The sequence below is a fragment of the Lontra canadensis genome, unplaced genomic scaffold, assembly GCF_010015895.1.
Source record: "Lontra canadensis isolate GAN:19392208 unplaced genomic scaffold, GSC_riverotter_1.0 scaffold64, whole genome shotgun sequence".
Lineage (NCBI taxonomy): Eukaryota > Metazoa > Chordata > Mammalia > Carnivora > Mustelidae > Lontra > Lontra canadensis.
Genome location: NW_022631058.1, coordinates 10,952,379 through 10,977,628, shown reverse-complemented (window position 1 = coordinate 10,977,628; position 25,250 = coordinate 10,952,379). Strand labels below are relative to the sequence as shown.

Sequence of the window (25,250 nt, the reverse complement as noted above, 5' to 3'; positions counted from 1 at the left end):
CAAATGAATGAATGAATGAACAACCTAACAGACAAATAAAACATCCAAAAGCTAGACTTTGTAGTTCTGAAGGAAGTTTTGCTACTGCAGACCTTTGGGTGTGCAGGGAAGGGAGAGAGCAGACATTTTTAAGGCCGTTCAGAATTGTTCAGTTCTGGCCATGATCTTTGTTCACACAAAAATACACCCAGCTTGGTGGCACTGTGGCTCCGCCCAGGTGCTGTTCTCTGTCCCACTGTCACTGTCATCAGCTCTGTCTGGGTGCTGGGACTCTGGCCAGGAGGCTCCAGCTCTCCGGGCTGACCACCCCGCTCTGCGTCCCACAGGGACTGGCCCGGTGATAATACCAGGCAAACCCAGATTCCAATTTCTCTAGTACTTATTGGTCGTGGACCTTGGAGTCAGTGGGCGCGGATTCAACGTCTGCTCCCACCATGTACCAGGTCTGTGGACTTGGGCAAGTTTCTTGACCCTGTATGCCTCCGTCTCCTCGTCTCTTAAAGGCAGTTAGTCATAGTGGCCTCATAGGGTCCGCGGAAGAATTGAAGATGAAACTTCCTAAAGCTTTTAGGACATGCCTGGCCCATGGTAAATCTCAGTAGATGATAGCTGTCATTCTTATTTCCTATCACACCCCCCAAAAGGAGGTCTAGGTGTTATTTCTCCTCTTATACTGATGAGAAACTGAGGCAGAGAGGGGCAGGGAAGGCTGCACTTTCATTCTCTCTGGAGCCTTTGCCAGCAAACGGATCGTTTCTGTGCCCACCAGCGCCCTCTGCTGGCCGGCTTGGATAAGACATGCGGCTCTTCCATGACCATGGGGTGGTCAACTTGCTGGTGGCCAACTTCCTCCTAACTGCAACTAGAAGACCCCTAGTGGATTCCATCTCTAGAAGCCAGCGGGGCGCAAGTCACAGAAGCGCTGTCCTTTGTCTGAGATGCAATGCACAATATTGATTGCAAAGTCTTGTGAAGCTGTTCACTGCAGGGTCCTGCCCCACCAGCATTCCTGGGAGAGTGGGGATCCAGCCCCCTGCCCCAACCTCTGCTGCCCAGCATAAAAAAATGTATTCCACATCCAACCTCAGGGCAATGGTGCGAAAGGAGATTGGAGACACAAGGATGACTTCATTTAAACGGTGGCAGTTGATGACTTAAGAACCATATTATGCCCTTTTTTCTTACCATCCCAGTCCCAATGTAATTGCGATGGCAATGTGCCCAGCTAATAAGCTCGCCTTCCAAACTCCCTCTTATGTTTCGTGTTGAAAATTTGGGGGAAAAACATAAATAAAAACCCCAAAATTACTCACAATTGAACTGCCCAGAGATCATCAACATCCGGATTTTGGTCCATTTACTTCTTTTGGGGATTCATATGCGCTCTAAGCATTTAGCAAAATCACACCGTGGGAATGCACAGTAGAGGCAAAGAGAGTTTAGGCAGCTGACCCTTATGAATGAAGGTGGAGGCAGAGGGAAAAGAGGACTCAAGAAAATACCTTAATTATTCCCAAGGAACTTTTTAAAGAGTTTGGATTCTAAATACCTTGAAGCCTTGTTATAACATTGGTTTTTGAGGTTCGTGCTTTAGAATGACCTTACAGGTGGAAACTTAACTCTCATTGGATGAAGTCTTAATCTTCATAATTTAATGAAAAATGTTGTAGTCATCACATGACATTAAGGCTATGCCTGCTTTCTTGATAAAATATCAATCTCTTCTCTTTGATAGTGTTAGCTAAATAAAGAGGAATATATTCTTCTCTTTTAAAAAAAATTCAGCAGGGGGTTTGCATGTGGCCTTTTTCACTGACCCTTATGCCAGTGATGAATTTCTCCAGGTCATTAAGGTGAGAACACTTTGTTTCTTACCTGGGTCTATGGCAATTATAGCCTCTAGCTCTCTAATCTTCTGAACAGCTGAAGCCGATGCCACGCTGTAGTGCAAAGGATCTTGGGAAATGCGATGGACCTCTGGAATTCCCTCAGGGGTAAGACAACCGGCTGGAGCTTCTGTATCCTTCAGGTTGGTCATGATGGTGCAACCCGGTGAACTGGTGAAAGCCAGCGGGGTCTCTAAAACACACAAGAGGAGGGACTGAGCCTGCCCACGTCATCAAATTCAGCCCATTCTCTAGCTCACAGTTGATGGGCAAGATGGTACCAGGCGTCAATGCTGTCAACAACGTTCCTCACACGGCTTGTTGCACCAAATCAGAAAAACCAGCTGATGACTAAATCAAGCCCCACTTAAACAGGTGCTTCCAGTGTTGAGCAAAGTGAAGATGAGCTGAGTGTGGGGAATGAGGGAGGTACCACCACAGCTCCAGAAAGGGCTCTAGGAATTTCCATCAGCTGAATCCCAGGGGTGTCAGAAAGTACTTCCTGAACGCTTTCAGATGCATGAAGACACCTTTCTGGACTTTGCTAATAAAGCGCTCTCTCTGAACGTAGCATCTGCTTTTCCCACAGCACTTTTACCTTGCTTGCTAATTTCATTCTTTAAAAAACTCTCCCGTACTCAATTCCGGGCAATGTGAAACACTCGAGTGTCGGTATTAAGAACATGGTTTTCGTGTGCCAAACAGAGAGATGAGACTTGATTCTCTCTAAGCCTGTTTCCTCAACTATAAAATAATGATAATGCTTCAGGTGTTTGTTGTCAGAGCTAAACTGGAAAACGCACATAGAAGTGTTTTTCGCAACGTGGTTCAGAGCCAGCCCTCGGTAAATGAAGGTTCGCGTTACTGTGTCTCCATGTCCTTTTGCCTGGCCCATTAGGGGCTTCATATTTACGATACTTAATTTACACCACCTGCTTTCTTCAGTGTTGTTATTATCCTTGGGTACGTTAACTCCACGCAGCTGTGTGCTCCCCAAAATGAGGACCGTTGTTTACTGATCTCAGAACACCACATAGTACCTTGCACAGAAAAGGGACTCCGTGTGAACTGGTGGGAATTGAGTAAGTAACAATGCCATGAATGTCACCGAAAACAGTAACATTTTTTTTTTTTCAAATTCAACAGAAAGCCAGGTGAACACTTCAGAAGGAAAATCTACTGATAATTGCACGAAGCATTCTAACTTAATTTTTAGAGAGGCAAGAATTAAGGATTTTGATGAATGCGATCACTGTTTTTCTGTGTTTTGGACAGCACCTAAAACTGGTCATTCTAATGCCAGGCGCACACCAGGTTAGTCAGCTTCAAGTGTGACACAGGCTTTTGCCTCATCAGCTGAGAGGTCTGTAATGTAGCACCTGATCTATCACCAAGAGAAGTTTATTTTCTTTATTTCTTATTTTAAAAAAGATTTTATTGGGGCTGCCTGGGTGGCTCAGTGGGTTAAGCCTCTGCCTTCGGCTTGGGTCATGATCTCAGGGTCTCTGGGATCGAGTCCCGCATCGGGCTCTCTGCTAGGCAGGGAGCCTACTTCCTCCTCTCTCTCTCTCTACTTGTGATCTCTCTCTCTGTCAAATAAACAAAATCTTAAATAAATAAATAAGATTTTATTTATTTATTTGAGAGAGAGAGAGAGAGACAGAGAGCATGAGCAAGGGGAGAGGGAGAGGGAGAAACAGAAACAGACTCTCCGCTGAGCAGGGAGCCTGATCCCAGGACGCTGAGATCATTACCTGAGCCGAAGGCAGACGCTTCACCAACTGAGACAGCCTGGCCCCCCACTAATAGAAGTTTAAATAATAGAAGTTTAGGGGCACCTGGGTGGCTCAGTGGGTTAAAGCCTCTGCCTTCAGCTCTGGTCATGATCCCAGGATCCAGGGATCGAGCCCCACGTCGGGCTCTCTGCTCAGTGGGGAGCCTGCTTCCTCTTCTCCTTCTGCCTGCCTCTCTGCCTACTTGTGATCTCTGTTGGTCAAATAAACAAATAAAAATCTTAGAAAAAAATAATAGAAGTTTAAATATTATATAGAGGTTTGAACAAGATTTTTTTAAGAAGATTTATTTATTTTTAGGGAGAGAGAGAGCACTAGTGGGGGGAGAAGCAGAGGGAGAGGGGGAGAGAGAGAGAGAGAGAAGCAGACTCCCTACTGAGCTCAGAGCCTGATCTCACAACCCTGAGATTATGACCTGAGAACAAATCAAGAGTTGGATGCCCAACCGACTGAGTCACCCAGGGTCCCAGCACGATTTTTATAAAACTATTCAGAGTTGTCCCTAAGCCTATGATGTCATTTGGCCTCAGTTACAAAGCAGTATGCTATTTTAAGCCAGAGCTAATGCCTGCAGTTCGCCGGGATGCCCAGGCAGTGAGCCCTCTTCTGCAGCCCATCCCCCACGGCTGGTGCAGAAGATGTGTGACGCCATCTTGCTGGACCATATTTACCACCATGTGTGGGTGTGTGAACACACATGAGCACACGCACACTCGGAAATGACCACAAACTCCCTGAGAACGGCATCTTGTTTGGTGTAACACCGTGTTCCCAAGATCTGGGTCCTTGCCTGACACATAGCAGGTGTCCAATACATTTAATGTTAAATAAACAAAGGAGTAGGGGGGCCTGGGTGGCTCAGTCAGTTAAGTGTCTGCCTTCAGCTCAGGTCATGATCCCAGGGTTCTAGGATCGAGTCCCGCCTCAGGCTCCCTGCTCAGTGGGGAGTCTGCTTCTCCCTCTCCCTCTACCCCTCCCCGCTCTGCTTGTGTGCGCGCGCTCTCTCTCTCTCTGTCAAATAGTCTTTTAAAAAAATAAACAAACAAATAGAATTCCATGCATCTTGCATTTATGCCTCACTGCCATATTAGAAGTAATCTTCCTTTATCGTGAGGCCATTCTGATAGCTAAACTTATATGAATGCTTTAAAAAATAATAATAATAAAGTAACATTAAATTCTGTGATTTGTCGTGCAAGTGTGGCTGACCTGGCTAGAATTTTCTGGTGTCTACGAAATGCGCTGCCATAGTTACTCTTAACGTTTCTAGCACTTCCCTACCTTACAGCGAGCTAGTTAGGGCGCCCTCGTGTGTGTCTTTGTTGTAATATCACCCTATGTCTTTGAAAAAAACAAATGGACAGTACTGCCTTAAAATGCAGAAGTCCCCACCACCTTATAAAGATACGTTCCAAGACCCCTGGTGGACAAGAAACAGTGCATAGCACTGAACCCTGTATAGATTATGTTTTATTCCTATCTGTACATCCCTAGGATGAATTTTAATTTGTACATTAGGCCCAGTAAGAGATTAACAGCAATAATAACTAATAATAAATAGAACAATTAGAAAACATACTATAATAAAAGTGTTGTGAATGTGGTCTCCCTTTCTAAAAATACCTTACTGTACTGTCCTCACCCTTCTTCTTGTGACAACGTGAGATGAAAACATAACCACACGACTCGAGGAAGAGAGGGGAGTGCAGTAGGCATGTGTCGTAATCTGAAGCCGCTATGACCCTCCGATTCATCAGAAGGACGGTCATCTGCTTCTTGACTCAGCTGATTGCAGGTAACAAACCTCAGGAAATGGAATTGTGGGGAAGGGGGGACCTTGCACTCTGCAAATACCACGTGAAATAGGATGTTTAGTGCCGCTGTTTGCCTTCACTCTTCTTTTCAAAGCCCTACAAACCTTCAGAATGTCTCAGAAAGTCAAGCTAAACATTGATCTTTCTGCAGGTGGAAATATATCTCACCAAAACGTACAAGCTGCTGGTGAGACCCAACCCTGGGAGAGCTGTATGTTTTATGTTTTGTTTTGTGACTCAGTTTCCTAAGCCACTACACTGCAGCCCTGTGCTTCCAAGAGCTGGAGACCCAGCCGTTTCCATCCTGGGTCATAGTCATAGCCCCCTTCAAGCCCCGACATACTGCAGCTGCTGACGGCTTCAAGACTGGTCATCTGAGAAGGCCAGAACACTGGGACGTCCCCTGGCTGACACACCACAGGATCCCCATAGTCAGGTTTGGAAAGATCTTTGATTCCCAGCCATTCTGCAAATGGAAAAAAGAAAATGAATTCCTGCGGGTCCTGCCCTGGCAGTTCATATCCAGATTGAACACATCGAATAGTTTATGTTTCTTTCTCCCAGAGAAACTCTAATCATAGGATTGCCGTCGATGGTACCAGAGAAAAGAATTCGGGACCTTAAGGACCCAGGATGCTGGCTAAGTTCTAGTGCATTCTGAGTAGTACAGTTTCAGAACACGGATCTCAGACACCTGCTGTGATTGCTGGAGGAGCCCGGGGTGCACTGAGCCCGACACTCCGTGCAGATTGCTAACCCAAACCAGTATTTGTGAGCTAGCATTTATCTTGGCACAGGCTACCGGTCACATAACACAGACATAAGCTCTGTCGCTTGACTACCAACAACAGCGTCCCTACCCGTGGCCCGGCATCAGAAGGTTCACAAGGACAGCAAAGATGGATGTGTTGGGCCCAACCCAGCTCCACTAATGAGAAAACAAGTGAAGGATTCAGCAATACACTTTGCTTTGGCTGCTCCTGAGATCTTTCTATGCGGGAGGTGGCCAGGGCTGACTGCATCGTTGCAGAACGCAGGCTTTGTGTGATTCTGAAATCCAGGTACACCGAGCTCTGTCACCTGAGACCAATCCCAAATTTTCATCAGGCTCTCTGAGAACCACAAAGAGGCCTAGACGCCGCCAAGCTGGGATTTTCTCCCTCGCTCTCAGACCGAGTTGATACACGGGGCATCAGTTCAAGTTAACAATTGGAACAGAGCCCTCCTCTGCCCAAATATGTCACTGAACAACAGCCTAAATTAGAGGTGGCTCAGAGCTCAAGTTCCAGGACCAATAGCTCAGCTGCCATCCTCTGCCACCGGCTCCTCCCACCCCAGGTTCACCTGAAGTTCACAGGAGACAGTGGGTGAGGCTGGCTCTTCTGGCCGGGGCGGCACTTTCAGACCTGAGGGGCCCCTGTAAACCTAGCCCTCCTGCTGTTGCGGGAGTTCCGCCTTGTCCAGGACCCCCAGGAACTCTGGGGAGGAGAAGGACAAGCCAGGGGAGTTCAGGAACATAGCAAGTTCCCGCCTTCTCAGGCTGAAGTTCATGGGTGGCTGTCAGAATCATGAAGGACAGTGGACACTCACCTGGGTCGCCGATATGAATGGGTTGTCCCTTGTTTCCCATGGAGCCACTGGCCTGCACCAGCCTTTCCAGCTTGTCCTTGGGGATGGGCCTCATTGTGACCACCAGGGGGCAGCAAAAGCCAGCCATGGAGGCACAAGGCACGGTTGTCTGAAAAGAAATGGAGGAAAAGGGCAACTTGGCTCGAATGGGGACTAACACAACACAATATTTATTTTTTTTTTTTTGCTTTAAAAAAAAAAAAAGAAATCAAGGAAAAGATGTTGAAAAACAGAACTGACCCGGATGGAAACCCTGAGCACCGAGTTCAGGGCCGTTGAATGAAGGAGGGGGTCCAAGTAGCTAGCATAAAAATACAGCTTCTACTTTCATGTGACATAGAAATGAGAAAGGCTGCTGGTAGTGATTGGTTTAAAACAAAGAACCTTCACTTTGTGCGGTGGATCCTTCTGGTAGCGTGGTGCAGCTAGGGACCCCCACTCCGAGTAAAGTTTTTGATTGCATAAGAGGAAATGCATAGGTTTACAAAGGCAACCAGTTATATTACAAATGTGCTTAACAAATTATGAAGAGGTGTGATAGAGAGATACGCATGCTTCATTAACAGCTTAAGGAACAAGCTGGCAGATGTACCGATATGAATATGAAGTAGTGACCAGCATATAGGATATTTCTGGGCTCTCAGGAAGAACTGCTGTGGGACACGAAAATATCTGGGCATAAGGGGTCCTTTGGGAAGCCAGGGTCACGGGATCTGCTGATGCAACAGCAGCTTGTTGCCTGCATTTGGAATGGAAGGAAATGCTTAGTCTCCGTGTGAGGCTATGAATAGCAAAATGTAATTTTTTGCATCTAATTCCATGGGCCTCTGAACTTTCTCCACGGACTTCAGGAGGCCTGAGGACCACAGGTGAAGACCTCCAGGAGAGGCAGAGGCAGAGCAACCCAAGGGACAAAGATCTCGCAGGAGGCTCTGGGGTCTGCTTTTGCTCCTGAGTCCACACAGGGGACTGCCGGTCTGTGCCCAGACCCCACCGAGCCCTGCCTCCCTCCTCCTGCCTTGGGATGACCTGCCTGCCTTTCTCTGGTGGTGGTGTTTTCTCCCTTGAGTGGTTTCTGGTCGCTGCAGTGGGGCTTACGAAAGATTTAGGACATGGCCAGGATGATGATTGGCTGGGACAGTCTTGGCTGCTGCCCAAAGGGCTTGCTGTTGGTGCTGAGGGGGGAAATAGGCCACCGGCAAACACACCACTTCAGCATACTCTTATTCTGAATTCAAGCTACCTGAGAAAATGCCAGTGCAAGAAGAACACTCTGATACCCTTCCCCCCACCCACCGAAAAGCAAGAAATAAATGTCCCACGTGAAGGCGCCTGCCCTGCACCAGGAGGGTAGAAGGCATCCTTGTCTCCAGCGATGGGACATCCAAGCCGAGAGAGCTCTCTCAACAACCTTGGGACTTCCTGGCTGATTTACTACCCCAAGCCCAAACTTCTCCATCTTGTCAATCCTTCCCAAACCCACTGTTTGTCTGAAAAACACAAAAGCCACCTGCTTTGGTCACTTCTTGGAGCCTCACCCCTTTGGGGCTCCTGCAGGTCTGACACTAAACTTGTTCTTCTCCTGTTGATCCATCTTAGGCCACTTTAAGTAGTAGAGCAGCCGAAGGACCTCGAAGGGAAGAAGGGGCAGCTTTCCCTCCCCTGCAGCACGCTGGCTGTGTCTGCCCGGTTGGTGTGTGAATCACAGCACTTGGGAAGGGACGCAGGTCAGGGACTTTCACAGGGAACAGGCCGAGTTCCCCTCAGGGCCAACACTGAATCCAGGAGGGCTGGCGGGCCCTTGTGGATAGAGCCCTGGGCCAGACGCAACCGTGCTGAACCAAAGCCCATGGCTAGGTGCAAGGTCATGGGTAAAGGACGGCTCTGCTGAGCACGGACTAGGGGCAGTGACAAGCACTTAGTGCCAAGCATCCCTTCCTCGTGTTACACGCTCACCGGTGACATTTACAGATAGGAGTTGGGGTCCGGGGTTCCAGGCTGGTTTGGGGAGGCAGGCAAGTCCTTGTCTCTCTCCGGGCTTTCAGCTCCTCATCTAAATGAAAGACTGAGCGTGGGTGTCTGCTACACATGGCCATGTGTTTGGTGGGGGAGGACAGACTGTGCCCAGGACCCCTGCCCCACTCCCGTAGCTGCACTTCTGCCCCCCGCCCTCCCCTGCCTGTGAAAACCGCTCAGGCACACACTTCACACATGAAAATTGCTTCTCAGGGCACCTGGGTGGCTCAGTTGCTTAAACTTCCAACTCTTGGTTTCGGCTTAGGTTGTGATCCTGCAGTTACAGGATCGAGCCCCGCGTCGGGCTCTGCACTCCGTGTGGAGTCTACTTCACATTCTCTCTCCCTCTCCTTTCTGCTCACTCTTTCTCTCTCACTCTCAAATAAATCAGTAAATAAAATCTTTAAAAAAAAAGAGAGAGAGAATAAAATTGCTTCTCATCAGAGGCAGCTCAGGCCTCCCTGGCAGGAGCCCCCACCAGGCCAATTTTAGTCAGCGCCCAGCAGCCCAGGACAACATCTGTAGCCCGAGGTCTCCACAGAGACACCCGCAGCCGACTGTCCCTCCAGCACGGTGGCCTCAAGGGCTTCACATAGATGTCCTGGGAGGGGTCAGTGGCCTGAGGGAATCTGGTTTTCTCTCCTTGACAACCAGGGGCTGGGATAGAAGCTCAGAACACACAGCAGGGGGGTGACCCCCAACAGCGTGAGGGTCTTGAGAGGCGACCACCAGGGGCCACCAGGGGCCACCATGGGCCGAGAAACCCAGCCCGGCCACCAGCGGGCTGGCCCAGGCTCTGCCACAAATCCTCGGGCCTTTCACGGGCCAGGCATGCTCTCCCCGATCCCGGCAAGGATTTTGGAGCTTAGGAGGATTTTTCAAAAAGCTACTGACATGCTCCGAGTTAAAGGAGCCAGACAAAACTCCAAACGGGTTCGGCGTACACGGCAGCAACGACCCTGCTGTAAGGTCTCCACTCCTGGGCCCAAGGCCACACGGGGCGCTCACAGTGATCCCACGGCGGCAGGGGAGAGGCTGGACATCCCATTCCCCAGCTGAGGGGGCGAGCGCGGGGAGGCTGCACACCTAGGAAGTGGCTGAGCTGGGGCCACGTCGGTCTCCTCCCTCCCGTGTCAGCGTTCTCTCCCCGCCACGAGAAAACACAAGGCGACCCACCTGTTCAGGTCATCCTGCCCCTTGTTGATTGTGCCCTTACCTTGTAGGCCCCTGCGAGGCCGTGGCCTGGGGAGTCTCTTCTGGGGAGCCCCACCTTCTCCAGGACTGCTTCTGGGGAGAAGCCGCCGTCCAAGCAGAAGGCCACCATGTCCTTCAGGAGCTCCCTGTGTTCCTCCAGCGAGGTCAGACTGCCCGTGCAGGCACCGAACTCGTACTTCCGGAACTGGGGACGGCCCGTCCTGGGGACACAAGGGAAGGCTCACAGTCCCCAGATTCAAGACGGCCCCTGACCGTGCATTGCTTAAACAGATGAGGGAGAATGAAGAGGATGTCTGGAACTGAAATTTCGGGCACCTTCCTGGCATCCTTCAAATCACGCCAGAGTGGAAACTATTAAATCAGCGTGTGTATAATGTACTGCCTGCTCCCACCCCATTATATTTCCTATAACCTCCACCCAGGACCAACCACACCAGCAAGGAAGAAAAGATGGCGGCCTCTCTGCCACTGAGGCAGGGCCAGCAGACCAAAGGGACAAAGGACACGTGTCTCAAGAAGTTTCCAGGGCTAGCAGTGGGTGAGGCCTTTCTCTTCCCTTAAAGAAACTTTTCCATAGAGCTGTTATAAGCTTATTTTTCATTCACTCCAAAATCATTTGCTGAACCATTCCTTCATGCCAGGCACAAGCCAGGTGATGGGACCATAGCGATGGAGAGGACACCGGCCCAGCCCCTAAGAAGCTTGCCATCCTACATTGTCAGCAGAGAACACTTGCAACACAGAGCAGCGAATGTTAACAGTCCAGGTAGAGGAGTGACTCAGAGAAGGGAGAAATCCGTTCTCTCCCACAAAGGCGGTGGTGACGGAGCTGGGTCCTGAGGGACGAATAGGAGTTCGCCAGTCGGACAAGGAGGAAAGCACATCCTAGGCAGAGGGAGCAGTATGGGAACAGCAGGAGGCCTCAAACATGTGACCCATCAAGGGATGGTCTGCTCTAGGAGTCCCTGAGATGACAGCAGAGGGGGTGCGAGGGAAAAACGTAAGGAGCTGACCTCAGGTCCCCGGGCGGGTCTCTGAGGGACCCTCCCACCCCACAGTCCACAAAATGATAAAAGCAGAATGTTTTTGAGAAACTTTCTCTCTGGGGAGAGGACTGGGGATGGTTGGAGTGTCAGGGGTGGGGAAGAACACGGAGCTGAGGCCAAGTCACTACAGGCCTTTTAAAGATTTTGTTAGAGAGAGAGAGTGAGAGTGAGCGAGCGCACATGTGTGAGAGCAGGGAGAGGGAGAGAGGGAGAAAAACAGTCTCCCTGCAGAACTCAGGGCCCAAGGCGGGCTCAATCTCACAACCCTGAGATCATGACCTGAGCTGAAATCAAGAGTCAGACGCTCAACCCACTGAGTCCCCTCCCCCAGCCACCCCACACAGGTCTTGCCATCAGGCTAAGATGCAAGGCATGGGAAGGCACTGAAGATTTGAAGTGGAAGAGTCAGGCGACCAGATGTCTCATTGGGAAAAGTCGCTCTGGTGGGCGAGTAGAAGCCAGAGAAGATGGAAGCCTGAGCCGGGGCGGTGGGAGCACAGGGGGCTCCCTGCAATGCTACTGTGGAAGCAGTCTGTGGGGCCGTGAAGCTGTATGTTCTATTCCTGAGTCTGGGGGGACACACCGCACAGGGTCAGCAATGGCTGTCTCCAGGGATGGTCCCTACGAGTGTTTCTGTCTTCTTCCGCAGGCCGTGCCGACGGTTTCTGGCCTGGGTGATGAAGTGGGTGGGTGACAGCATCAGCATTTCCGCAGCCAGTGCGGGACTTTCTGGGTGGTCCCCAAGATTCTTCCCGGAGCAGGGGCAGAGGACGGGAATGGGGTAGGGATGGGAATGGAGGGGAGGACAGCTCGTTTCTGAGAGAGTCATGAGCAAGGCTCTGTGCTGGGCATGGAGGGTCCCTGTGGCTGGACACAGAGGTCCCTGTTGACACTCCCAAGCATTTTACCTGGGGTCCGGGACTGCGTTCGGGGCAGGCAGGGACCACGTGCCTGGCTCGCAGAGACCCAGCAGGGGCAGAGGGCCATCGTTGGCTTGGCAGAACTTTTCAAAGGCTGGAGCCAGGGACCGGTGCAGGACCACCACACTGGCTGGTCGGAGCCCTGGGTTTGGGGCGAGAGAAGAGACACATGCCTCGTCAGTTGCTTCTTGGTGGAAACTTCATTTGAACTCTTTCTTGTAGCCCAGCACAGAAAAATGCCCTTCGGTATACAGCTTGGTGAATGTTCAGGAAATGAACCTACCCAGGTCACCAGCACCTAGGTCAAGAAACAGAACATTGTCAAGGTCCCAGTATCCCTCTGGGCCCCTCACAATCATCACCCCCCACTTCTAACACCACGGATTACTTCTGCCTGTTCTTCCTCTGATGGAATCCTACAGTGTGAGCCTTCTGGGTCTGGCTTCTGTCACTCAGCCATGAGTTCTGGAGAGCCATCCTTTCTGCTGCGTTTGACAGTAGCTTGTTCAACCTCGTTGCTGGGTGATACCGTCTCTGCCGCGACGTACTTACCCAGCCCTGTTGCAGATGGACATTCGAGTGGCTTCCGGTTTGGGGTTCTTATCAATGTTGCTCTCACGAGCATATTAATAGATGGAATTCGGGGCATGCCTGCGCGCATTTCTGTTTGGCATAGACCTGGGGTGCTAGGGTGTGTGCACGTCCAGCTTTAGGAGTTCAGCAAAGCAGTTTCCAAAATGGTTGTGTGGGTTCTTCCTGGCTCCTTCTCTTCCCCAATGCTTGATGTTGCCCATCTTTGCATTCTAGCCCCTTGGCAGGTGCACTCTGGGGTCACATTGCCCTGAGGCTAGAAACAGCGGGGAGCCCTCCCGCACATTTTATTAGCCATTTGGGTATCCTTTATGGGACAGAGTACTGCTTGTGTCTTCTGTCTGGGCAGATTCTTGGCTGGGCAGCTCCCAGGATCCTTGACTCTCCCTCCAAGCAGACGGGCTTGCTGCAGCCACGGAGGAGGACCCCCTCACCTTGCATGCCATGACTTCCTCTGGGGTAAACAGAACTGTGTTTGAACCCTGATTCTGCCTCCGAGCAGCAGTGTGACCTCTGCCTTGGTACTCCCACGGACAAGATGGCCGTAATGACACCCACCTCAAAGGGAACCCCGTGAGTTCGTTCCTGTGCGTCAATTACCCAACACACAAACGTACAGGAAGCAGGAGTTGGAGTTACATTCATTCAGTGGAATGTGGTGTAGACATTTAAAATTATGGGACAGAAGGAATGTTTAATGATATGAAAAGATGTCGGTAGCATAGGGTTAAAAAGAAACAATACCAGATAACAAAACAGTATGTTTGGCATATTCTCCTTTTAATAAAATTGATGAGAGAAAGAACTAGAAGGAAATACATCTGCATGTTAATCTGGTGATCTCCAGTGACAAGACTGGGTGCTTTTTTATGTTCTCTTTTATGCTTTTCTCAATATTCTAAAATTTATGTAATAAATAGTATCTTTCTGTAACTAGAGAAAAAACAAACAAGAAAAAGTTATGTTTTTAAAAAAAATTATTTCCTTTAAAAAGACCATCCCAAAGAAAAACATAATCACGCCGTTTTGAAGAAATGAACTTGGTGACAATTCTAAATGCTCAGTTTGCTGTATTAACGTGTGGCCCTCTGTTTTCCACCATGAAACTGTCAGCTGGTACTTTCGGAGTGCTTACTACGTGCAGAGTCATTTATAGATGTAGTCACTTGTATTTTATACACGAGGAGAACAAGCCTCGAAGGGATGAGTGACATCACACAGCTGGCGAGTGGCACAGCCAGGAGTTAAGCCTGAGATGGGGGGAACCCCTGAGTCCCTCTTGGGTCACCACATGGCTTCAGGCACCGTGCCTCCCGAGGATGGGTCCACCACCCCCTCTGGCACCTTCCTCCTTGGGGATGGTAGAATGAAGCAGCTGCAACCATCCGCAGGGAAAGTTCTAGAACAAGCCTTTGCGTCTAACAGCCTGGAACTCTTGACCTCAAACCCTCAGTGCCTGCCCACGCTGCAGACTTTCAAAATGCGGACAGACCGGACACTCCCAGCTCCTGCAACCCCAAGGAAGCCGACTGCATGTCTCAAGCAAGCCCAGTGTGTCTCCAAAAATACTCTAGAGTGGGGTAGAAGGGAATTCAGCCAGCCTAGAAGCCCGGCTTTCCTCAGCTGCCCTCTCTCACCTCCAAAGCCTGTTGGGAGAGCAAACTGGATTTTGAATACCACAAATCAGAGAGGTATTATGTGCACAAAGCTTCTTTGTTTCCTTTTTAATTAAATGCACTTCAGAGGGCACTGTGTTTGGGGTTTGTTCATCTCCACTGCTAATCAGAGAGAGTCCCCTGAGTTGCCCCCATTAGTGACAGGACACCAAGAGAGGACTCTGTGACAGGTGGCTCTTTGGAGGGGGTGATGGACGCGTGAGGGGAGGGTCCGAAGTGATCGCTGCAACCCCTGGGTAGCTCTAACTAAGGTCCTGATGGCTTTTTCTTTGTGAAGAAAAATGAAGTGAGTCTTCTGAGTCCTGTTACCTCAATGCAGTATTTTCCTTTTTCTTTTTTAATTTAATGATGAGAGAGAGGGAGAGAGAGAAAAGCCCCTTTAATGTTCCTAATTTGATGTAAATCCCTGGAAGACAGTCCCAAACTGGGGTGTTTCAGATGTTCTGCAAAATGAGCGTCTTTCCTTGTGGCACATTCCATGACAGCGGCCAACTTGGATGGACCATCTTACCCACGAGCTCCTTAGAGAGGATTGTATTGTTATTTCCAGTTCCCAGGTGAGCTTAGAGAGGTCACACAGCTTACCCACAGCTTTGGTCAGTAAGGGGCCAAGTGGGGACTTGCACCCAGTCTCTCCGATACACGTGGCTCTCTTGGCTCCCGGAAGTTCTAGGGAGCTGTGGGATACAGCTGGTGTTCCCTGGTACGTCGTGTGCATGAAGGGCTATGGGAGATCATAACCTTGGTGGCTTTCAATAAGGCACATTCCCCCATGTTCGCAGCCCTGAGCGGCCCCTTCCCAGTTGATTCTGTCCTTGGCCACATGCCTTGCTTTGACAATGGGATGCTAGGAAGTGTGACTCAAGCAGGTGTTTAATATGTGCTAATTATGGCCCATCCTCCTGGAATCCTGAGCTACCTTGCAAAGAAGTTGGGCTGCCATTGCTGGGGAGGCTTCCTGGCAAGACAGAATCACGAGGCCAGCCCTGGCTGCTCCAGATCCTCCCAGGGGACACTCCACAGACACATGAGGGAAGGAGCCCTCATAGACAGTCCAGCCCCAGCAGACAGGACAGCCCGTGAGGCAGAAGAACCACCCACTCTGCACAGCCTCATGGCAGAACATGGTTTAAGCTGCTTAATTTGGGGGCGCTTTGTTATGCAACAATAGATAATTCTACTGGCCTGAAAATAGCAGCAGAGCCAGACGTGTCAATCAGCAATGAAAACTGTCCTGCTCTAGCACTTGAAACCATGCCGCTGGCTCTCCCTCTGGCCCTTCCCATCTCCAGAAAATTCTTCCTTGTCATGAAATTTTGCTGGGACTCAGGTCAATGACGACTTGGATGTCTGTTTTCTCTCACAGGAGACGGTGCACCCAGAGGAGACCAAACCAGGGATAACTGGTCTGAATCAAAGCCAGATTAAAATGCAGTGTGATGTGGGGACACCTTTCCCCTGAGGGAAAACCCACTGCATGATCTAAGGCCATGGGCGGTGGCCCCCGTGGAGGTGGGGAGGTGACCGGGCAGAAGTGCTGGTGCTGAGCCGTCTGATAAGGTTTTCATACCCGAGTCTTGGCCCAGGTGCCACATCTCCTTCTGCGAAATCAAGTAGCGACTGGAAGTTATAGCCTCCTGCCCTTACTTCCTGTTTCCCAAGCAGAAGCCAGAAATCTCAGGGATTCCTGGGCCCGGGACAGCTCGTATTTCTAGGGAGTTTTTCTTTCTTTTTTAAACCGTCTGGCACTACTCACCCCCAGCCATGCCGGACACACTCCTGATGTTTGGTTTCTTTTGTAGAATCAGGGTCCTGATAGCAGGCGGAAGGCAGGACTTCAGGTGGAGTGTGAAGGATATCATGGTGTCCTTGAAGGGGCCAGAGTCTGGGCGAAGGAAAGAAGGGGGACAAAATGAGGGGCACAGCTTTCCCGAAGATGGCAGACTCGGCCTCGGGTACCTACCACCTCCCCGCTGGCCCTATCCTGGCCCTGCCCTGGGTGGGCATTGTTGGGAGTAAACTCCCATCTTATATCTCAGTTACTTCCTTTCCTCTTTCTCTTCTTTTTCCAGATTTTATTTATTCATTTTGAGAGAGAGAGAGAGGAGGGGCAGAGGGAGAAGGAGAGAATCTCAAACGGACTCCCCTGCCCGGCCCAAGTGTGCAGTCAACAAGGGGCTCGATCTCTTGACCTTGAGATCATGACCTGAGTGGAAACCTAGATCCAGATGAGCCACCCAGGGGCCCCTCATGTCTCAGTTTTTAATGAGAAATGCCCAGAACTTCAAGAGTTTTGCTCAAGCCCTTTCCCTGCCCTGGAAAGTCCTCTATCCCTCCCTTCTGAAGGCCTTCCCATTCCTCAAAACCAGCTGGCATCTTCCCCGCCTAGGCAGCAGCCCCGAGGCCCACACCCGCTGCTGCTGGGCCTCTGTGCCCCCAGAGTGTTCTCTGAGCCACTGACTTGGGCCTGACGCTTCACTTGACTCTGAATAGCCCCTTTCTCTTTCCCAGGGAGACTCCCACGTGTCTGGAGAGCAAGGCCACCTCCTGGACCTCTCCAGGACTTACGCCGCTGAAGCACTCCCGCACCAGAGAACAGACAATGGCATACCACGCGCACTCACAAGCGAAATGAGAGGCCAGATGTTCTGCCCACGTGTGACTCCTCTTACTTAGATTGGGGTGCCCAGAAGGAACAGGTTTCATGTTTTCTGCTTTATACTCCCTGCTCCGCCCCCACGACTCTAGGTACCATGCCTCACAGAGACTTTTGGTGAATGAATAAAATACTGTAGATTTTTAAATATGGAGATGGTGTCCAAGCTCTAGGAAATTACACCCAGAAAGGAATCCTGTATGTTGACTTCCCTGTGAAAATTCTTAAACCGAAACCTTCCGTTTACTTCGGTTTATAGTTTGGTTTAAAAATGGAGCTGGGAGGCCAGCAGGGGGCGCTCTCACACCCTACCCTTGGCCCACCCAACAGAAGCCCTCCACCTTGCACTTCCCAAGTTCGATCTGAGCTCCTATTTCACCACCCCAGTAGGAGGAAGAAAGGTTCCCTCCTCTCCCACAACAGCCCAGTCAATGAGGAGCCTCAACCCCGAGTTTACTCCAATGACTGTTTCTGTAACAGCCTTTCTCTGGAAAGGAGCTACCTCTCTCCTTTGCCCCCCCAGACTCGCCTCTGGACTTGCCTGTGATTTGGCCACAGCTGGCTTGCCCTGAATTGCAATTCTCTGCTATCTCCAAATAGGCCCATTTTTGCTGGTAAAATAGCTGGCAGTTTTATTTTTAAAATCTAGGGCTAGGTAGGTGAAGAAAGGGAAAAAACGAGGTGAAAAGTACAGCATAGAGAATATGGTCAATAACATTGCAGTCCTGTGTTGTTGACAGGCAGTGACTATCACTCTTATGGTGAGCACTGAGTAATGCATATCAATTATTGAATCAGTATTTGTACACCTGAAACTAATACAACATTTTATGTCACCTAGACTTCAATTACAAAACAATCTATAGTTAGACAGTCACATCGTGTCAGCCTCCAAGGCACAGTCCAGTCTTCTACCTCTCAATATACCGTGTGCCTAGCAACGTGCTTGACACAAAAGTGGGAGTTCAGTGTTCGTTGAATGACTAGCTGACTGCAGAATGGATGACGGCAGGAATCCAGGGCAGTGTCCACAGTGAATGTTCTGGACAAGCAGGATGTTCCACAACCCCTTCTGTGTTTTTTTTTCTTAAAGAATTTATTTATTTATTTGAGAGAGACACAGAGAGTGAATGAGTGAGAGAGAGAAAACACAAGTCTGGGGTAGGGGGGAGAGGAAGAGGGAGAAGCAGACTCCCTGCTGAGCAGCTAGCCTGATGTGGGGTTCAATCCCAATCCCAATTCCGGGACTCCAGCATCATGACCTGAGCCCAAGGCAGATGCTTAACAGACTGAGCTGCCCAGGCACCCCTCCACAACCCTTTCCATCTAGAGAAGACCCCAATGAGATTGCAAACCACCAATGTATGTTTTCAACTCCAAGTTCATAGATAGAAAACCATGCGAATCCCATAGCCATTTTAATGGAGAATTTCAGATTGCATGAAAACTCTATAACAAACAAAACATAAGAAATCATCGCCCTGGAAAGGGTAGAGATGTATTTTAAACCGATGGTGAGTGCTTTCATGGCTACAGAACAAAGTGCTTCAGGGATACAGAGGAGAGAACAGTTGGTCCCATAGGGTTGAGGGGTCTGTGTGCCTGGAGGGTCAGGCCAGGTAGGATTCCATTTCCCAGGGGAAGATACTGAGTGTTAAAGCAGCTGCTTCCACAGGTCAAGCCTGAGCTTGCCCGCTGTGCTGAGAGAGCCCTCCTGGATGTGGCAGGCCTGACCTCTTGGCCAGCTGCAGGCCTGATGTCTGTGGTTCCCCCAGGGTCACAGCAGAAGGCTTAGCACATCAGGCAGGCAACTCAGCAAAGGTCAAAGAGAGAACCATTCCATAACCCAGTGGGGACGGTGGCCAGACCACACTGATAATGGCCTTCACCTCAAATCTATTGAAGAGAATGGATTTTACCCCAAACCTACCAAAATGAGAGACCCCAGGGGTACCTGTGAGCCCTTTCCCCTCATTATTATTACTCAAGAAGATAGCCGGTGGGAACGGGGTGCTGTTTTGCCAACAAATTATAGCCCAAACACCCAAACCTTCTCTTTTTTTCTTCTTTTATTTATTTATTGTTTTAATATAAATGTAAGTAGATCTAGGTCATTCCTGTAATAAGGTTGCTTTCCTGGCCTGCAGATAAACGAGGGCAGCTTGAAATCCTGCCCTGTGAAATGCACACTAGGAGGGTGCCCAGCACACAAATACCATCCACTGAGTATGTCAGGAGGGAAAGAAGACGAGACCCCTCCCTCACAGAGTCATCCCCTGGAGGCAGGGGTCAAACAGGGCATGAAGCGCGTGCTCATTGGCTCCTGCCAGAGAAGTGCCTTCACTACACTAACCAGAGAATGCCTGATCATGTAATAAATGATAGCAGTCACCAACCCACCATATATGAGAACTCTCTGTGAGCCAGACCCTTTCTTCTCACTGGTTTACAACCATTGCTTCCTCATCACTGCCTCACAAAGAAGACATTGTTAACCCCATTATGGACAAGGAATGAGTCTTGGGGAGACCAAAGAAACTCCCTGAAATCCCATAACTAGTAAATTGTAGAGCTCAACCCCAAGAACAAAGTCTAAGTGCATGCTTATTTGACTGACTCTACCTTCCTATGTCTATGTATATACATATCCATCCATCCATCCATCCATCCATCCATCCCACCATCCATCCTCTGTATTTTTTAAAAAATATTTTATGTATTTATTTGACAGACAGAGATCACAAGTAGGCAGAAAGGCAAGCAGAGAGAGAGGAAGGGAAGATGGCTCCCTGCTGAGCAGAGAGCCCGATGTGGGGCTCGATCCCAGGACTCTGGGATCATGACCTGAGTCAAAGGCAGAGGCTTTAACCCACTGAGCCACCCAGGCGCCCCATCCTCTGTATTAATAGGAATCTCATCCTGGGGCTTGGGTGGCACAGTTGTTATGCATCCCACTCTTGGTTTCTGCTCAGGTTATGATCTCAGGGTCATGAGATTGAGCCCCATGTCAGGCTACCTGCTCAGAGCAGTCTGCTTCAGATTCTCTCTCCCTCTCCCTTGGCCCCTCCCACTCATGTTCTCTCTCTTTAAAAAAAAAAAAAAAAAAAGAATCACTTCCTCAGTAGGAATAGCAGGGACCTTCCCCTTTTCCCACATAAGGTGATTCCAGAGCCAGAGTCTCTTGGGTCTCTATGTGTTTTGGCGGGATTGAACTCAAAGGGAGAGAATAGGTTCAAACCATTAGACCACACAAAGTGAAGTTTCTCAGGCGTTCCATCAGGGCCTCCAGTGAACTCACTGCTGAGTGGCCCTGGGTGGTCCAGGTGCCTCAATGCCCAGTGAGGTCTTACTCTAAGTAAGGGACTAATCAGTGAGCACTGGTTGGACCCTAAGAAGCTACTTTAGACTGTGAATTCTTTTCTTATTAGAGAATAACAAACTTCAGGTCCACAAATATCATTCTCTAGCCTCGAATATACCAGAGAGGGGCCCACAGCCCATCAGTTCCTTAGAAGAATCTGACACGCCCCAAAGATCAGTGTAAAAATATCTCAGCTATGTCTGTCACAGATAACTGAAATTCCGCCATTAGAAATTCATTTCTCTGCTTTACCCAAGTAATCCAGTTGTAGGAAGGCATGCTCCAGATGTGCTCAAGCAGTGGGGCCAAATGATGGGAGCACATGGCAGCCCTATTTGTAATAGAAACAATTTAGAAACAACCTAATAGAGGTTGATCAGATACATGGAGGACTGGTTAAATAGAAGAGTAACTAAGCTATGGTACATCCCTACCATACAAAGAGATACTATGTAACCATTACAAAGAATGAGGCTAGTCATTACACTTCATGAGAAACAACTTCCCAAAGACATAAAATGAACAATGGAAAATGGATAAAATGAATAACACATGGCAAGGTTATTCTATGTTAAATAACACCCATGATGCATTTGAGTGTATTGGACGATCTCTGGAAGGTTGGAGAAGAGCTGCCTGTAGAGAGGGAAATTAGGTGGATGGGGTCCTGAGCAGGAGCAGTGGCAGCCACACTGTATTTTATGTGAATGGCACCCTCTGGAGTTGTGCCATGGGGTGGCCCTGAGGGAAGAGGTATCTTTTGCATCTATCCTTCCTGCACCTTTGAGTGGGACAACATGGACATATTATGTGATTAAAAAATGACATTTAATTTAAACATATATCAAGAAGTTAGAATCAGATCTTTTTAAAGTCATCTCTATACCCAGTGTGGGGCTTGAACTCACAACCTTGAGACCTGTGGTCGTATGCTCTACCAACTGAGCTGCCTGGGCACCCCAGGACTAGATTCTTTATAAAGGAATAAAATATTATGATCAAATAAGTCATTCCTGGGAGCATTGGGGGGCTCAGTCGGTTAAGCATCTCTTTTCTTTTTTAAGATATTTATTTATTTATTTGAGAGAGAGAGAGAGAGAGAGAGAGAGAGAGAATGAGTTGGGAGAAGGACAGAGGGAGAAGCAAACTCCCCACTGAGCAGGAAGTCCAATGTAGGGCTCCATCCCAGGACCCTGAGATCATGACCTGAGCCAAAGACAGATTCTTAACTGACTAAGACACCCATGTGCCCCTGCATCCGACTCTTCATTTCAGCTCAGGTTATATCTCAAGGGTTGCGAAACTGAGTCCCCCATCGGGCTCTTTTGTGGGCACAAAGCCTGCTTAAGACTCTCTCTCCTTCTGCCTCTCTCCTCCACCCATCTCCCCCTCTCTAAAATCAAATAATAATAATAAAATAATAATAAATATGAAGTCATTCCTTATACGTTTGTCATAAGTTTTTCACTCATTTGGGAAACATTATTTAGTTCCTACTCTATGGGTTGCACTGAGTACACAGAGGTGAGTAAAGCAAAACTTATCCCCATGTAAAAGTCCTGCATGCCTGGGAGAGTGGACAGCATGGTGATAACAATGACAGCTGTCACTTCCTGGGTGACCGCTAGGTGTCTAGAGTCCAGGTACAATCCATCCTCCAACTGTCATCCAGCAGGCATGGTGGTAGAGAGCACAGATGATGGGGGAGGCTGTGAGGATCCCAAACCTGCCTCCACACGCGGCAGGGGATCACCGACCTCCCCATGTCCACCTTCTCCTCCGTAAACCGGGGCTAATAACAATCTGTGACCCACTGAGTGGTGGGAAGAATCCGAGGAGCTGGCACATGTGAGAGTCTTAGAACAGTTCTTAGCCAGGGATCCACACTTAGCACCCTGGAAGGGCCACCTGTTTGTCACTTGGCACCCAGCCTGCGGCAGGGACTTCGGGGAAAAAGACAGCCCCCACCCCCACTCACGGGGGGTTTACCATCCCCGGAGACAGACGTGAAGCACATAATTACCGCCCTATCTGTCTTCTGTAGCTGCAACACCACGTGCTAAGCATTCCCGGGCCACGTGGACTAGGAGGGGAGGAGGGAAAGAGGCTGGGTCTACCTGCAAGAGTGGGGGTCAGACTAGCAGACAGGTGGGGAGGGGGCTCTCTAGGCCAGGAGATAGCATGAGCAAAAGCAGGAAGGCCTGTGAAGGGAACGGGCTTCCTGTGCTGCTGGAATATTTGAGGTAAGGGAGGAGGTGGGGGAGCAGGGGCTGGGAGGGCAAGCAGAAGTCAGCTCCTGGGCAATCCAAGAGTGAAGGGAAGTCATGGTGTTCCATGGTAGAGGGACTCGGTAAGACTCGCCTTTTACCAGGAAGGTTCCGGGGACAGGTAGGGGACTGGACCACAGGGCAAGCTAAGTAGGAGGCTGGCAGAGGAGAGGGGAGACCTGCTAAAGGATGAGTGTCCAGAAAGTCTCCCTCCTAGACAAGAACCCTGAAGGAGAGTGGGTGCCTTAACCCTTCATTTGCTGGGCTGAATCAACCAGGGCTCAACACCCTTCTGGGGGTCCATAACTGTTGCTCCTCTGAAATGGGGATAAAAAAATTACACACACACACACACACACAGAGGGAGGCTTTCGGTTGTCAGGGAAGGACTTCTGATCTGCTTTATTCCTTGCTGTATCTTGGAAAACACCCAATAAAAGCCCGCTCTTGGGGGAGACAAGCAGAGCAAGTGACAGGCACAAAGACAACCATGATGAGAAAGCCCAGGAGGCAGGAGAGAAACCATACAACTCAGAAACCCAGGGAAGCAAGTATTGCAAGCAGGAATTTGAGATCATGGAGGTCAAGGAGGATAACATCCATCAGCATTTGAAACTCACACCTTTTCTCCCTCACTGCCATGATGAAGTCATCATGGTTCTGTCGGCTAACAAGCACGGGGAGCACCCACACCAGAAGCAGGATGGTGCTTAGCCCGACTTTGAAGGGTATGAAAAAATTAGTAGGAGACCTAGTCCATTTCCTTGATGTTCACAGCCCTGCCAGGAGTATCTCATTTACTCACAAGCACAAGCCAATTCGCAGTAATACAAAACTCCATTTCTGGTATCTTTCGAGGCCCCTGGGTCCCTTGCATAGAGTCCTACAACTTGATAATGGGAGAGCAGAGCAATAGGTGTATAGAACTTTTCTTCACTCATAAATTTTTGTGGTGGGAGTTACTCAACATTTGCCAGGAGAGTGGCTGATGACAGCCCAAATACAATGGTACGTTTGGAAATAGATGCCGTCATAGGGAAGAAGCATCCTAACTGTAATAAATAACTCATACATTTAGTTTCATTATAATCACAGAGACAAAAGATCAGGGGAAATGCTGGCAGTCATGTTTAGTATTGTTTGTCTAAGAGGTCAGATACGCATGCTCGCAATAAGCAAAAAGATTGTTAACAAAACAGTTTTCTCAACCAAAGCCAATGGTGGTCCCTTTTACTTCCCCTTCCTAAACAATCCAGTCCTACCTAAAGTCATTAGGTCCATGGTGGGGGAGAGAAGGAGGGAGCCATGGTGGCCCAAAGCAGGGGATTGGAGCTCAAGTGATGAGAAGGACATCCCCAGGGAGGGTGGCCTGGCCTGTGGTGTCACTGCCTGATTCAGGGCAAGGAGGGATGCTTCCTAGGGTCAGAGAATGGTGGCCTAGTATGTAGCATCAGAAGGTAAGGAGTGTACCCACGTGTGCATGTATCTGTGTGTGTGTGTGCACCTACATGCAGGGAAACATATATTCCTTAGCTCTGCCTGGGAGCAGCAACATTTCAATAGGCACGAGCCCATCTGGTGTCCCACTCTTGGATTCAAAATACCATCTTCCATTAAAATGAGTGATGGAAAATTGGAAAATTGGAAAAATGAGTGATGGAAGATTGGAAAAATGGTTGATTCCACAACCAGGGCCAGGAAGTCGGAAGATGAGCCTAGAACATCTCGTTGTGCTAGAAAGTGAGGACATGCTCAAAGAATGATGGGGCCATACAGAATGGACACAGAATGAAAGAGGTATCAGCAGTCAAATTGGGGACAGTGTGAGCTTTAAATTAAATAATGATGGGAATGGATATAACCCACGAACTAATATAGGAATCCATATTCATGTGGAGATAGAAATAATATAAGTTGATGAGGAAGGAGATAGTGACAGTTTTGAAGTTCCTCCCCATAAAATACCTATCCATTACAAAGAGGAAAAGACTAGTTTTATCTTTAGACCTTGGAGACACCACCTTGATCATGTGGTCAAAGTATAGGAGCAAACCAAAATGGCGGATCCCTTGGTAGGGTACAAGGAGAAGGCAGTCACTGTTACGATATTCCCGCCACGATGCATAACTTAAATCTGATCTTAACTGAGGGATGTTCTATAATGTCTGTGATCTTTAAAAGTGTCAAAATCATGAAAGTCAAGGAGACACCAAGAAGCTGTCCTTTTAGACAGAAGAAGACTAAACAGACATACCTAAATCCAAGAGGGATTTTGAACTGGATCCTCTTGTGGTAAAAGACACGACTGCAAAAACTGGTTGTATTGTGGTTAGGTGGGGAAGTGTCTTTGTAGGAAAAACATAGGACAGTATTAGAAGAT

At 49.1% G+C, this 25,250-nt stretch overlaps 1 protein-coding gene across 2 annotated transcripts in view; it reads right to left on the bottom strand.

The window, feature by feature from the left end:
• The window catches only part of DGLUCY (D-glutamate cyclase), a 71,559-nt gene that overhangs the window by 23,701 nt on the left and 22,608 nt on the right, over positions 1-25,250 (bottom strand). The window contains exons 2-7 of one of the 2 annotated variants that reach the window (XM_032878637.1): positions 16,343-16,471; positions 12,308-12,461; positions 10,355-10,553; positions 7,084-7,231; positions 5,837-5,959; positions 1,876-2,079 (exon numbers count right to left, since the gene is read on the bottom strand). In XM_032878637.1, the coding sequence (XP_032734528.1) occupies positions 1,876-2,079; positions 5,837-5,959; positions 7,084-7,231; positions 10,355-10,553; positions 12,308-12,461; positions 16,343-16,471 (957 nt within the window). Of the gene's footprint in view, positions 1-1,875; positions 2,080-5,836; positions 5,960-7,083; positions 7,232-10,354; positions 10,554-12,307; positions 12,462-16,342; positions 16,472-25,250 lie in introns of those variants that run through there. The other variant, XM_032878638.1, reaches the window with a different exon arrangement.